This window comes from Melopsittacus undulatus, chromosome 14, assembly GCF_012275295.1.
Source record: "Melopsittacus undulatus isolate bMelUnd1 chromosome 14, bMelUnd1.mat.Z, whole genome shotgun sequence".
Classification (NCBI taxonomy): domain Eukaryota; kingdom Metazoa; phylum Chordata; class Aves; order Psittaciformes; family Psittaculidae; genus Melopsittacus; species Melopsittacus undulatus.
In genome coordinates, this window is record NC_047540.1 from 2342636 (window position 1) to 2358450 (window position 15815).

Genomic DNA, 15815 nt, shown 5'->3' on the forward strand with positions numbered 1-15815 from the left:
GGTTTTGCAGCTTGTCTTAGAGGTGTATGGGATGGATCAGAACTCGTTCTGAAGGCAGTGTGGGAACTGAAATCAAGGGCTAACAAATGTAATGGGTGTTTACCTTACTACTGGTGCTATTATTGATTTAGAGACCAGAAGAGTGCTAAAGGAGGGGAAAATACTGTGTGAAACCTGTGAGACAACACCCAAAAGCCCTGCCCTGACCAAACAAACAGGAGAAAACACCCCACCTTCTGCAGCAAAAGAGAGAAGAAAGCTCACTGTAAGTTAGGACAATATAATAAGTTGTAGCATGTGGAAAGAGGGAGAGGATTATGCTGTGAAATGCTTTGTGCAGCTGCATATGTGCTGTGGGTAACACAACTGGAGGAAGACAAACACTGCATGGAGCAAGTCCTGCCAAAGCAACAGCAGGCAGGTCAGGTGTTGGGGTGAGGCTGTCGCGGGGTGGCAGAGACTTCTGAGGGCTGTAGAACACATTTACACTGTTCACAGCTGCATTCCCTTCTCTCTGGAAGCAGCTGAGTCGTGTGAACCTTTGCTTAAGACTGGAATGACTTAACAAATACTTACTGCAGCCTCAGCCCAGCTGCCTGCCCGTACAGATGGTGCCTACAGAGAGCTAATGACTGCTTAATGAGCACGAAGCCCCTTGTTTCACTGAGGGAGGTGCCCCTTCAGCAGCCCTTGTGCCCGCACTATGTGTCTGCCCACCCCGGAGGCGGGGCTGGCTGCACCATGGGACCGCCCCCCCTGCCCGAGCCCCGCCTCCCCCGCTCACGTGCGGCCGCGCCGTCAGGTGACTCGAGTCGTCTGACCGGAGCCATCCTACCTTGCTGCTGCGCTGAGCCAATCAGCGCCAAGGAGCTCGGCGCCAGCCAATCAGCGGTGAGCCGTGCGCTGTCGGGGTGGGTTGACGGCGCAGGGGCGGCACTGGGCCGGGCGCTGGCGGACATGGCGCTGCAGTTCGGCGGGGCGGGCGCGGCGGGTGCGGCGGAGGAGCCGCCGTTGGTCGGGGGCAGCTTCGGGGCCGCGGACTCCTTCCCCAAGGACTTCGGCTACGGGGAGGAGGAGGAGGAGGCGGAGCTGGAGGGGGGCCCAGGCCCCGGCGGGCCCGGCGGCGGTGCGGGAGGGCCCGGCGGCGGCGCGGCCGGGGCGGACTCCAAGCCGCGGATCCTGCTGATGGGGCTGCGGCGCAGCGGGAAGTCCTCCATCCAGAAGGTGAGGGGCAGCGGCGGCTCCGGGCCCAGCGCTCTCTCCGTTCTGCGTTGTTGTTGAGGCGATTCCTGCTTTTTAACGTGGGTGAATGTGGCCAAGTTGGAGCGAAGGGAGGCTCCGGCTTAAAGACGCGTGTTTCCCAGGACAGACACCGATCGGCAGCTCTGGAGAGAGCGGTTGTGTAGCATAGGTCATAGCCTTCGTAGCTCTTCACTTTAACACTTCAGAAATAAAAGTGCCGTGTGCGGTTCAGGTGCGTGTTTAGCGCTTCAAGAGACTTGAGCTGTTGTTTTGCCTTTTGGTCCTTTGAAAGAGACTTCTGCTTTCGCATCATCAGAGGCAGCTTCTGGTTTCCTTCAGTACGGTAGACTGAGCAGAGAGTCACTGAGAGAGGAAATAAAACAGTTTCAGTGCCCTAGATTTGTTGGTAGGTGTGTGAAGTTGTGTTCTTAATAAAAACAAGACAAAACTGTTTTCGCTTGTGATGTAGCTCAAGGCAAGTGTAGTGCTGAGAATGATCTTTGCTCCTCAGTGCGCGTTTTGGATTTGTAGTCCCTATTATGAAGGTTTAAGTTGACCTGTTTTTTAGGCAAGGGGTTTGTAATGCATTGAGGTGGTTCTCAAGCTCCAGGCTTGGGGGCCTCAAGCTTTCTTCAAATGCAGGTGTGGAACCTTCAGATTTCTGCACAGGTTTTATGCAGAGGAGCCTGTTTTGGATGTTGCAGTGTAGCACGTCTGTTACACTGCTGCTTTTAGCAGTCTCATGCAGATGAGTTGGCACTCCATAGACAGTACTAGACTGATGGGTTCTAAACTGTGATCTGAAGACCTGCATCTTCTGCTGTGGGCTTTGCTGTCTTTGGACAAAGTTTACAAGAAGTACCACATCTGTTAGTGAGCAGGAGCAGACTGGGCTGTTGTTGCTTTTCAGTCTTTCCAGTTATTCCCTGTAATTCATGCCTAATGCCTGCACTGTATGTGCAAATGCAGTGGCTGCACTGATAGTATTTTTCTAAGTCTTTAGTTATGTGAACAGCACCAATTGTAGACCAGCAGCAAAAGCAGAGATCTTCCTCTATTATTCGTGGTTGAAAAAAGTGAACCCTAAAAGAGGGAGAGAAGGGAGATTGAGGTGAGACATTATGCAGAAGCTGTTCCCTGTGAGGGTGCTGAGGCGCTGGCACAGGGTGCCCAGAGAAGCTGTGGCTGCCCCATCCCTGGCAGTGCTCAAGGCCAGGTTGGACACAGGGGCTTGGAGCAGCTGCTCCAGTGGAAGGGGTCCCTGCCCATGGCAGGGGTTGGAGCTGGATGAACTTTAAGCTCTTTTCTAACCCAAACCAGTCTGGGATTCTATGAAACATTAGCCTTGAGGAACTGAATATTTTTCCCTTGACCTTAAAAATGTAGGCTGACGTCCTACTTTGAATCTCACCAAGCAATCCATTAGCTACGCTGGGGGTGGAGTGGTTTGTCTTGCAGTTTTTTGACAGTAATTGTTGTACTAGAGCTCTTTAATGGGTGACTTCTGTAACGGTGGAAAACATTAAAATAAGTTACCAAGCACTATATAGGAAACATCTTTGTTTTTGCTGCCCTGGCATTTGAACACCTTACACTTGTAGTAACTTATAAAATTGAGTTGCTTGAACACAAGGATTGCTGTTGACCCCACAGAAGGCTGGGGTGATAGGTACTAGTTATGTTTGTTCAGGGAAGGGCTAAAATCACAGTGGGGCTTTTTGAGCAGTAGCAGTGAGTATGGTTTCTCACCTGTGCGGCTGTAGTGTTTATCAACTGGAGTGCAAGGTTTCATCCTTTCCTTAGGGTGCTTGAAAGGAGAGGGTCAGCAAACATAACTTGGTTGTTAATCGACCCAGCTATTTGGGTCTCTAAAACAGATGTTATTTTTGTACACTTCTGTTGTAGTTAGGATCAGGCTGATTGTGTTGTAATGCTTGACACCAGACTAAGAGCAAAGGTTCCTTTAGGAGTTACCTTTCCTCTCCAGTCTTAAAGCTCATAGTTGCTGCATTAACCTGGTAGCTTTGTATTAGATCTGAATTTGGCTGATCCAGACAAATTGGAAAGTCCTGTGTTAGACCTGCAAGGATGAAACAGTAACTGTGATGCGTGTGTCTGAGCAGCAGTGTTATTTAGACTTGTGAAAAGGTTTAACTCTGGTTGCTTGGTTTTGGTCCAGGGGAAGTTATTGCCTCAGCTGATGCAGAAAGTTCTTTACCAAAAGGCAAATGTATGCTTTAGAATGAATAAACCTCTTTGTAAGGTTCAAGTCACAGGACTTTCACCGGTCTCTTCTAACATTCTAAAGTCAAGACTATTATTTGTGTTCTTTTACCAGGTGGTGTTTCACAAAATGTCTCCAAATGAAACTCTGTTCTTGGAAAGTACCAACAAGATCTACAAAGATGATATTTCCAACAGTTCATTTGTGAATTTCCAAATATGGGATTTTCCTGGACAGATGGACTTTTTTGATCCCACATTTGATTATGAGATGATCTTCAGAGGAACTGGTGCTCTAATATATGTTATTGATGCCCAGGTAAATGCAAATCACTGAGAATCACAAGGGAGTTTCCTTTTTGCTTTGTGTGAGAGGAATAGAGAAGCCAGTAATATGTATTTTTATCTAAGTTTAAGACATCTGTTATGTATGAAAGGATGCATTGGGAATCTGACTTCGGGTGCGTGGTTTTATCTCTGTGAAGTGACTGGAACATACGCTCTGGTGGAGAGAGTGGGAAGGGGCGAGTGCTCTGAGCTTACACTTCTGCAGTAATAAAGAGAACCTGCTGTGCTAGATGGTCTGACTTAGCCCTTCCCTCTGCTGTTGACTGCTGTGGAGTTCATTTAATAACAGCACACCTCTGGCCTACAATTTCAAGTCCTGGTACTATTTGGTATCTGGTAGCTTCTAATGAACTTAGGTAATTGTACCTGGTTGGTAGGACCATCTTGGGGATCGCCTTTTGCTGGAGTTGAAGTGTAACCTGCCCTTTTGCTCTGAAGCCTATTTGCGTAGCTGAGCTTTGTATACCTAAGGTCACTTAATGTACATAACAGAACCTAAGCTACTTGGATTTCTGACACTCCAAAATATGCTACTCTCCCATACTTCTGTTTAGCTACAGAAGGGAACTTCTTGCACTGAAATATTTTGTCCTTGTGCAGAATGGAATAGTTATTGGAGATAAGCCTTGTCATTCATTCCTGCCAAAACTGATTTACAGGATGACTACATGGAAGCTTTAACAAGACTCCACATTACAGTTTCAAAAGCCTACAAGGTCAACCCAGAAATGAACTTTGAAGTTTTTATTCATAAAGTTGATGGTTTATCAGATGACCATAAAATAGAAACTCAGAGGGATATTCATCAGAGGGCAAATGATGACCTTACGGATGCTGGGCTTGAAAAGCTTCACCTTAGGTGAGTTAAAGGTTCTGGCATGTGTGATTCCACTGCTGCTGCTGTGCATACAGATAAAGGTCTTTTAGATGTACTACTGGATAGGCTGGAGCAAGGCCTGTTAGTTTCTTAATATTGCACCAACTCTTGTTATAAAATACACTGCTGAATTTATGGCCAAGCCTCAGCTGTTGGGCTGACTGAAATAATGCAGACTACTGAATCACATTCCAATCAATGGATTTATTCATCAACTCACCAATAATTCAAGGGCCTTTTGCATACTTTTAATTCAGCATAACAGGCTGAATTTGTACATGTGGCCTGGAGGGGGCAGGGGAGGGAGAGGGGAAGCAGTCTGCCCTCTGATCCTGGCTGGCACTGGCTTTTGTTTGGGTTTAAAAGCTTAGTCCCTTACTTGATGCTTGGCTCACTTTTAAGGTGTCTTCTGCCAGCACCTTTCAAAAGGAGCTATGTGTTCTCTGGTTTTACTGCTGTTTTGATTCTCTTGGGGCTTTTAAGTACTGCCAGTATCTATTGGTGAACAAAGTGGAAGAGCAGGAATAGGACTTGAAGAAATCTAGTCAATTATTTGCATTGTGATAAGCATTCTGGAGGTTAAGCCTATTGTGAAGCATATTCAAATCTTTCTGTCTGTACTCCAGTCTCCCAGGGACACGGGAAATCTGTTTCATGAGGTTCTTGGTGCTGTGGCCAGTTACATCTGTGATAAAGGCATCCCAGCTAAATCATCAGCCTTGAATGTTAGAAAACATAGCTTCAACATTTCTATTACAGTTCTGAAAACTCTTGGAGCTTTGTTCTTTTTTAATCCTTTTCCCTCCCTCAGCTTTTATTTGACCAGTATCTATGACCATTCAATATTTGAAGCCTTCAGTAAAGTGGTACAGAAGCTTATTCCACAACTGCCAACGCTGGAAAATCTACTAAATATCTTTATATCAGTAAGTGTTAATCTAACAGAACTTGGAGTGAAATATGGGGAAAGTGAGCCCCTCTGTGCTTTGCTATCCCAGTTACTTGTATTAGAAGCTCCTTCCCACAGTCAGATTGTACTGGTGTGTGGTTTATGTGGTTTCCCTAAATACTGCCAAAGAACAGTCTGGCTGGTTAGAGCTGTTGTCTGGAAGTTTTCTGCCAGCACAGTATACTCATCAGTCTGCTAAGGCACTTAGTAGTCTAACGTAGATGTACTTGACAAGAGACTTTTGTCATAATATGAACTTGTCCTTGAACTAAATTATTTCATGTGGCCTATGAGACTTTTGCCCCTTTTCTGTTAATGTTTGCATTTTATATAGAATTTGTGACACAAACTTGCTGGTGTATACTTTAAATCAAATAAAACATCACCCTAGAGACAAGGCTGCAGTAGCCTGTCTCATTTAAGTTATGTCTGTGAGGCTGTTGCAGCCGTGTGGACATGATAAAACGCAGTTGTAATAAAGGGGAGCTGTGTGTTGCTCCACACTACTGTATAATGCTTTTTCCCCCTGTATTGGTAAAGGACTGTCTGTAATAACCTAATAATAAACTAAAAAGAATTCTATCAGAGTCCCCAGTTTTATTTTTGTCAACTGGAAGGTGATGTTGATATGTGCTATAGCAACAAGGGTATTGTATTTATTAACTATATGCTCTAATGATTGTTTCTGTCTTAAACTTCTCAGTTACGTTTAAACCATTTCCTGATCTTAAGAATGTGAAAGTGTCTGAATCCTACTTGAGACGTTAATAATGTAGTTATTTAAAAAAATTAATTCGAATCCTTTCTCTTTCTGAAGAATTCAGGCATTGAAAAGGCTTTTCTCTTCGATGTAGTCAGCAAAATCTACATCGCAACAGACAGTTCCCCTGTGGACATGCAGTCATATGAGTTGTGCTGTGACATGATTGATGTAGTGATAGATGTTTCCTGTATATATGGGTAAGTGATGAACACTCCTTAGAAAAAAAGTCCTTAAAAGTTGTAGAATAGGCTGCACACTGCACAAGTGGTGCTGGCTGTGTCCTCCAGCAAGATGCTGTTGAGTACAGCACACTGGTTCTGTAACCAACTAGAATAAAGCCAAATAATTTGGCAGCTGGATCCAGCATTTGTACTCTGTTTCCCTCTACTCCTGGTTTTAGACAGCCATCTGATGCTTGTAAGTCAAGTATTTAATGTAAAATGTGAATACTGCTGTGTCTCATTTGGTATGGTGGGTGTAAGGCTGTTAATACCTGTACATAACTGGGGCCAGTAGCATGCTGTATCTCCAAAATGTAACTTACACTCTGTGGCTTTGAGACGTGCTGCTATTTTGTGAGGTCAACTCACTTCTTGCTGCCTGCCTCTGAGGGGTGCATAGTGCTTGTTTCTCACAGTTTACCCCTGAATTCTACTTCACAGTGGATTTCTGAAGTGGCTCTGGAGAAGCAGGAGCTTATTTTAGAACTGTGGTTGTAGCCTGGAAAATACAATGCTGCCAAGAAATACCACAACACTTAATAGGCTGTCTGCTGATGGTCAGCCCAGGGTTGTGTAACTGTTTGGTTTGTTTTTTTCAGAAGTGAGTGCTTAGAAGTAGCTTGTCATACATCATTTTGCTTTGCAGTATTTAATTAATAACTTGCAGATAGAAAGCAGCATCCTAATCTTTTCTTGTAAATGCAGATTGCCTTAGTTTAAGACCAAAAAATGTCCTGCTCCTTGTTATACCCATGCCTCAGCCTCATGAAGGAAACCTTTGTAGTAATTTACCAGAAGTAATTTTGCTGAGCTGTCTCTCCATTGACATTTCTACATAGAAGTCCTGTGTTAGAACCTTCAGACTAATTGCTTGATACCTTTACTGTGGCACTGTAAAGTTGGTGAGACAGTGAGTGAGTAGCAGTGACTCTGGTTTGAAGGTAAACTATGCCATAGAGTATGTTGTATATAATGTACTATATACTACCTCCATTAAGAATGCTCAGCTGTAAGCTCAGTATCCCCTAAACATCCATAGATCTTAGTTTGATAACAAAATAATAAATGCTGATAGCTTCCTCTTAACTGCTCAGCTAGTACAGTGACTGGTGAAGGCCTTTACTCTGTTTAGGTCCAGCTTTCCAGAGAAACTTAAGGTGTGATAATGGTCTTAAGACCTGTATTGCAAGTTCTTCACTTGCTCACCATTCAGTATGAGCAATATTCTTTTAACTGCATTTAACAGGTACTAACATACTAGATATTAACATACCAGATTATGTATTGTGTTAACTTATTCTTTCTTAGGTTAAAGGAAGATGGCACTGGAAGTGCTTATGATAAAGAATCAATGGCAATTATCAAGCTCAATAACACAACAGTCCTGTACTTAAAGGAAGTAACAAAGTTTTTGGCATTAGTTTGCATTCTTAGAGAAGAGAGTTTTGAACGCAAAGGTAAGGAATTCCCCCCATTCCGTGGCTTTTATCTAATGTTTTTTATCAACTATAAAATACATTAATATGACTTTGTAAGTCACCTTCATTTTTGTGTAACTAAATATGTTTAGTTTCTTCTGGGAGGAATTTTCTCTTTTCCTAGAGATAGGTAAAGAGCTCTTATTTTTATTCTCATGAGTCATTGTCTTTCTGCTGAAATGACTTGTGTAGCTAATGTGGCCTGTATCACTACCATCTGCTATGGTACCTAACTATATAGTTACTTGGACCTGTAGGGATGGTGGTACAAGTGGTCTTGCATATGTTACAGGGTAGGAGTGACAGTGTAATTTCAAAGTATGATTTGAATCATGCCAGTCCTTCCCTTGGTATTTTAAAAAGATAAAAAGATAATATGTTCTTTTAATAACTGTACTGTGTTTAATCTCAATATTTTCCTTGCTGCAGTTAAGATGTATATCGATGTCATAAAGTGCAAGATAACATTTAAGTGATGGTTGTGCTGTACTAGTTGTTTTTAGGGGGTAGTCTTGTGTTGTCCTCTCACCTGCTGTTTAATTATGAATATACTTCCTGCATCCCAAATGAGTATCTTTTTATAAAACTGAGATACTCTAAATAAATACTGGCATCAGTCAGACTTTGTTAAATCTGCTGGATCCAAGTTCATACTAAAATAAGTCGCAAAATAGCTGGTGGTTAAATGCAACACACTCATTTTGAAGCTCTGTTGAGTGCGTAAATGTGCCAAGCTGAGCACAGCTTTTCCTCTCCCTTCTTTTCCTTCTTGACAGGTCTGATAGACTACAATTTTCATTGCTTCCGCAAAGCCATTCATGAAGTCTTTGAGGTAGGTGTTGCCTCCCACAGAATCTGCAACCATCAGTCAAGCGCCTCAAATATGAAAGCAGTGACTCACAATGGCACACCCAGGAATGCAGTCTAAGAGGAGAGTGAAAGGCCCTGGATAGACTTGTCAGCTCTTCACTCCAAATTTTTGTGGAACAAGAGAAGAGTAGTCTGAAAGCCTGAAGTAATGTTTCACAGGAGAAGAGTGGCGCAAACTGTGGAGCAGCAGCTTGTAACTCATGTTGGACAACTGCAACTACTGTAAAAATACTTTGAGGCCAGTGGAGTGAGAAATGCCAGTTTGAAACCAGCTTTATCGCAAGAGCAGTGGGTTTTCAGTTTGGAGTTCTGTTTTATAACAGTCTGGTTGCCAGGTCAAAACTTACAAATGAATGAATTTTGGGTGAAACACTGAATGGTCACTTGCTCAACTGTTTGGGTTTTTTCTTTTTTTAGATTAATCTATAAAACATCCACTTTTGCTTTAGTTTACCCTTTTGTCATGAACAACAAAAGTGGTGGCATTATTTAGGCTTGTGAAACTCAAGCTTTTTGTTTGGTGGGGCTGGTCTCACAAATCATTCCATAAAATAATTCTTGTTCTTACTGATGTGCTCAGAGTATCCTCATGGATTCTGTACTCGTTCAGTGGATGCAAGGTAGAGCTCTGTTCTAGTGATTCTCTGGTGGTTTGGAGAGCTGACCTGGAGCTTTGTTTTAAGAGATCGTGATACTTTGCTTTCAGACCACGCTTCTTGGTATGTCCCCTTTGAAGGAAGGGAAGTATTAAAAGCAGAAATAAACTACCTATTCTCTTCTGCAAAAACACAGATGTTATAAATCTGTGTGATTAATCCTATTCACAAAACAAATGCATGGCTAACTAAACTGGAATGTCTGCCATCCATTGGAGTAAAGCAACCACTTTCAGCTGCTCCCAAGTGGAAAAATTATGAAGTTAATGGCTTCTGATGGTGGATCTCTCTCTACCCTCACTGATAACCAAGACAATTCCTAGGAAAATGTCTGAGGGCATTATCCTTGCATGGCAATTAAATTTCAGTGTGCCACAACCTACTAATAATACTGGACCTTGAAAGAGTGTTGATTCTGTACTGTGGCAAACACCTTTTTTGTCGCCATGCAATCCAAATAGAACAGTGGGGTTTTGTTTTTTTGTTTTGGTTTTTTTTTTTCCTGATTTTGTGAATGCTGGCTTTCATACTACGGGAAGTATATCTGAATTCTTTTAATCTAATCTATTGGTATTGGTATTATTACTGCAGATGTCATACTGTACATCAGCCTTGCTATGCAGTAAGCTCAGCTACTGGCCCGTAAAGATCTTGCCTCTTTTTACCTGTCCCTGTGTGTGTGTTGGTGTTGCCAAGCCACTGGACCAACTGACTATATAAAGTGCCACTATAAAAGTTTCTGCAAGAAGACCTGTACCCGTAAGCAGTCTCTGCAACTGATGTATTTATGTGGTCACAAATAACCACGGGATTGCTTCTGTGCTTAGAGAATGGATTTTCATCAAAATATGTAAAAAAGAATATACATGCATTAACATTAGGTTGTATGCACATGCTGTGTAAATGTTTTTCCTTTGTTTTAAAGATATTGTACGATACTAAATACATAAAGGATCTGCTCCCGGAGTTACTAGGAGACTTGGGAGTTCAAGTGCTCTCCTTAAAGTCTCTTAGTAGCAGTTCTACTCAGTGGTTCTGAACTGAGGCTGAGCCCCTTTTTGGTAACGGAACAGCAGGGTTTTCTTAGGAAGTGCTGCGGGCTTGTAAGATCAGGTTTTGTGGCTTGCAAGCCCCATCCCAGTGTTCTGGTACTCAAGGTGAGAGGAAGTAACTGGCAAGAGCCCAGGAAGGAAGAAATCATTCCCATTTGTGCAGTGAGTTTTCCATGTTCGAAGTACACGTGTACGTTCCTTTGTCTTCACCCTCTACCTGATTCTGTGCTAATAAAATGAAAAAAGCTGAAACCGTTGCACTTGTTTCTGTCCAAGGGGGAAACACTTCAGCAGCAGGCTCTAGGGACTTGTATGCTTAAGCAGGTTTTATAAAGCCATGTTATGAGGCTTCAGTCAACCTAAGCTTTCTGTTCAGTGAGAGCTGACCTTAAACTCAATACTCGGTTTTTAGAGGATGACTTTATATTATTTTCACTATTGCCAGCACGATACTAGCTCTAAAAGTTCAATTTGTTTCTACCAAACAGCACATTTGTTAAGTTTACTAGAACCAGTTGTAAGGTCCTTCCTAACACTACTGCATTTAAGTCATGCTGCTATTCAAGCAGTGTCACTTCACCTGTTGCTGCTTTTGTGACAAAGCAGTTTTTGGCTCCTGCTGAAATCAGCTGCTTGGGAATTGTGCTTTAGTTCCTCCCCTGTGCAGGGACCTGTTTTCCCTTCCTATGCTGAGACAAGGTAAGGCAAGGTCACAATCTTGCCAATAGAAGGACTTAAATTGTAAAGGGAAACCATCAATGAGTGCTTCACTTTCCTGCCTGTTTTCCCTTCTGAACCTGCAGTGGTACAGATGCTCTGCTGTCTTCTGCAAACAAATCAGAACTGATGCTGCTAAGGAGGAAAAAGGTGCAGAAAGGGGGAAAGGGAATAAATCCATTTGAGGAATTTAAATCCTTTAAGCGATAAGTAAGGGATAAATAAGATTGTCAAGGAATAAATTAGATCTTGAAGGGGTAAATAAGCTCTTCAATGGATAAATAAGATCTAGAATGGATAAATAAGATATTCAAGGCCTAAATAACATCTCTTTCTGTTTGACTGCGGCACTCCCTTCTGTGGTCCCTCTCAAAGCACCATCTGGTTGCTGCTCTTGGGCTGGGTTTCCAGTTCCATGTTGTACTAGTGAGGAGGAAAGGAGGGAAAAGCCAAGCCTGGGCTGAGGGGCAGAGCAATACAAGCTGGTGTCTGCTGCCCTGAATCACCGAGTCAACCAGGTTGGGAACGACCTTTAAGTTCTCAAAGTCTAACTTCAAGCCAAGACCACCGCTAACCCACGACCCTGAGGCCTCGTTTACCGGTGCGTGAACGAGGGACGGGGACCCCAGCGCTGCCCTGAGCACCCTTTCGGTGCCGGTTTAAACCCGCCCGTCCCCTCAGCCCTCCCTCCCCTCAGGCCCTCCGGAGGTCGCAGTTACCGGATCACTGCTCACCGGAGGGGCCGCACGCAGCGGGGTCTGACCTTCCCGCAGCACAAGGAGGCACCGAGGGCAGGGTTCTCCCTTCTCGCCCTCCGCAGCCCCTCGGGAGCCGATGACAGCCGCCGGCCGAGCGCCGGGGTCGGGCCGAGCCCCCCTGCCGTGCCCAGGCAGCAGGGGGCGCCCCATGGCGCTGGAGGCACCTGTCCCTCCGCTCCGGGCGGTGCTCCACAGGCGGCGAGGGTCATGGCGGCCGCGGTTTACCTCAGCTCACCTCGCACCTCACCTGAGGGGATGCTCGCTCCCATGTCACCGTCTGCGGGGCTGGTGTGGGTCAGCACGTTCCTCCGGCCAGGACAGGTACCTCCCGCACCCCTGTGAGTCCTTCCTCAGAGATTTGCCGTTCCCTCAAGCGTGGAGCAGATGCTGTTCAGCTCCGGCACCTGCTCGCGGTAGATGGCACTCTGGTAACACGCCTGCGAGAAGGTTTTTTTACTGTGTTTCTCGAAGTCGTTTTACTTGCTGTCTGTCCTAGGGCTTACCTGGGACAAGAGCACATCCACTCGGTGCTGGGACGAGCCCAGAGGGGTTTGCAGTTTGGCCTTGAAGACTGAGAAAACTTTTACCACAGAGCAGTTGAGGAAAAGCTTCTTTACATCTGCTTTGTGGAGTGCTGTGGCTGTATACCAGGTAAAGCGTTTTCTTTTCCCTTTCTTTAAGTTTCTACTCACTCCTGCTACTGTGCATGTCACAGAAATGGTGACAAATCGCAGAATGTTTTGGGTTTGAAGGGACCTTAAAGCGCTTCTAGTTCCAGCAGCCTGCCATGAGCCATGAGGCCATCCTCTGCCTTCCTTTCCTGTCCCCACTGTGTTTTGCCTTTCTAGCACAGGTTTCTACCTTGACCGTTGGAAATGGGTGCAGGGGAGAAGTAGCCTTTAAAAAGGACTTATAGAGGTGTTTTTTTCTGAATGCTGGAGTTCTTTTTGAGCAAATTTGGTAAAATTATATTGTCTGGATAAATAGCATTTTGTTCTCCAGTCAGTTTGTTCAAGTGCAAAGTAAATATGCAGAGTAAAAGTGCAAAGTTTTCCCTCAAGATCCATCATGTTAGGATTTTTTTCCTTTGTGTTATGAACAGTATTTTTCCATGTCTAGAACTGTTACTGTGTTTCCTTGTTTTCAATATGACTGTTCATCTTGGTTTTGCAACTGTATTGACACCTTTTTAATGTCAATGAAGGGGTACAGAGATGATGGAGAAAGCTGTTCCTGATAGTGGCTGATGGTATGATGAGAGAGAGTGACATCAAGTTGCAGCATGGGCACTCCAGAGTACATGCTAAGGAAGAAAAGTCTTCTCTGGGAAGGTGATGCAGTACATGGAACAGGTTACCCAGAGAATGATGGGTCTCCATCCTCATGGTTTTCCTTCAGGTAGGAAAAGCTGGGGCTGATCTCATCTAGCTTTGAGAGAGCACTTGGATTTGATGACGTTCACGTGCTTCTTATGTTGAACAGGTCTGTGAATGCTATAAGATATTTCTAGCTCTGCTAGCTGTAGAGTATAAGTAACCAATAAAAATATTCTATTTTGCTCTGATATTTGCTTTGAAAGCTTTGACTTTTCTGGGCATAAGCAGCCACTGTTTTGTTGATGTTATTCACCTAGATGGTTGTGTTTAGGGTGAAATATTAGTTAAAGAATTCAATGTTAGATATTCAGCATGAAATGTCACTGAAACAGCAAATAAGATGTGCTTTTTAAAAATTCAAGTTTCGTTATTTCACGAAGGTGTAGATCAATATTCCATCCTTTAACAGTTGAGTTTAAAACCTGCTGTGAAGTGAAGCAATAGATCTTGTATTGAATATAAGCTACTTTGATGTTAATTCCCTGTTTTTGTGTCACTTCGGGGCAAATAAGCCTTCCAGCTCATGATTCATTACGTCATTGTCAGGCACTTACTGTACCTCCTCAGCTATGCAATTCATGCACAACAAAAACCACGACAGCATTTTTAGCTACTTTGTTATACTACTAATTTCTTGGCTTCTTGAACAAAATACCTTTTATGTCTTCAAGCAGTGGCATAATTTGAGTCTTATAACATTGATTGTGCCTGCCTGGGAATGGTTTTAATGGTATTTTGGGAACGTAAATAAAGGTACTACTGTTTCATTTTTCATTGCTGCTGTGACAGTGTTGATCCCAGCAAGAGAATGTTAGCTGTATCAGATAAAAAAACCCCAAACCCCCCAAAAGCTCCCAACTAAACCCTTAAATATTTAGTGATAATACAAGTTGCAAGGCTCATCCTTCACTTTAATGGACAAAAAATACAGCACCTTAGTCCTTTGTATGGTATGAATATTGTTTACTGGGCTAAGAATTTCAGTGCATCATTTAGAAAACATTTCCCTTGGAGTATTCTTGAACTCTACCTTCATGAAGGGTTCACAGGTGTGTTAGGGGGAGACTTCCAGGTTACTATCTTAGAGTTATTAATTGTATATTATTTCTTCATTACATCTAAGAGGTATCCTGGAAACATATTCATATGGCCTCTAGGACCCTAGACAAATCTGATTTGAGTAAATCAGAAGCAGACTGTTTAAAACAAACCTTTGTTCTGTGTTATAGGTGAAAATACAACAAAATGTGTGAAACAAACCCCACCAAAATACAATTAAATACAAACTGCAGCACTGTGTACAAAGCATGCATGGTAGTAAGTCAGTAAAAGTCCTTACTCTCTTGTCCACTCACCTGGGCTTAAATTTGGTCCCAGGCACAACAGGTGCAGCTTGTTAACCACCTCTTGAGGGAAATAACTGACACCAATTTCCAAGTGGGCTGTTTGTCTTCCTATTAAAGCAAGTGAGGCAGGTTTTCATTTCCTCCTGCTGTTTTAAGAGATGAGTGTCTTCAAAAGTTCTAGCTTGGATTATAAGAGAACCTACTGTATGGGAATATATTTTCTGTCTTTATTTCTTGCTTTAATTTTATTATCTAAGAGACTTTTTTACAGCGTAACCACAAAATTCTGTAGAAGTACATTCACAGCTAGTGTTTGTAAATCGGTCCAAGGTAAGTCAGACCAAATCTCTGCAGTTTTTTGTAGTTTGTTATAGGGAAAATTGGTTCAGGGCTGATGAAACCTCCTGAAGGTTGGTTTGCTGCTTTCTGTCTTTTACTGATGGTGAAAATATGATGGTGGGTCATATTCTTCAGATCACTGAGGCTGCAATCAGTGGGTGCTACTGGGTATTTAAGTTTTCCAACTTAAGACTTGCTAATTAGGTTTGTGAGCAGCTGATATGTCTTTGGTAGCAGGGAATATGACCATATTTACTAACTTCTTGTTGGAAGTTGGACTTGATGGAAGACAAAAGTGTCTTCTGACTGCCGTCTTCCTTTCTGTTCTTTATTTGTGTGTTACATTAGAAGATGCCATTTACCTTCCTGCATTTTACCTTAAGATGTCACTTTTTCAGCCCTCAGCTGGGTAATTCAGAACTAATTATCCTGATTTACCTCTCAGACACCTGGTGAGGCAAGTGAAAGAAGCAGCTGGGGACCACTCTGAAGGAAAAGGACCAATTAAAATAAATCTGTGTTTAAACAGGAGGTTAGAAAGACGCTGGAGGCTATGGCTGAGGCATTTGAAGAGGGGAGTGTTTGCTAGATCCAGACTGA

At 43.3% G+C, this 15815-nt stretch overlaps 1 protein-coding gene across 1 annotated transcript; it reads left to right on the plus strand.

Annotated features, from left to right (window-relative positions):
• The first annotated feature begins 926 nt into the window (after positions 1–926).
• On the plus strand, positions 927–10931 carry RRAGC (Ras related GTP binding C). The gene is made up of 7 exons (XM_005140237.3): positions 927–1224; positions 3581–3784; positions 4473–4672; positions 5502–5616; positions 6457–6599; positions 7932–8080; positions 8878–10931. The coding sequence occupies exons 1-7, from the start codon at positions 958–960 to the stop codon at positions 9027–9029; spliced, it is 1230 nt and encodes a 409-aa protein (XP_005140294.3). The 5' UTR covers positions 927–957; the 3' UTR covers positions 9030–10931.
• Positions 10932–15815: the final 4884 nt, after the last annotated feature.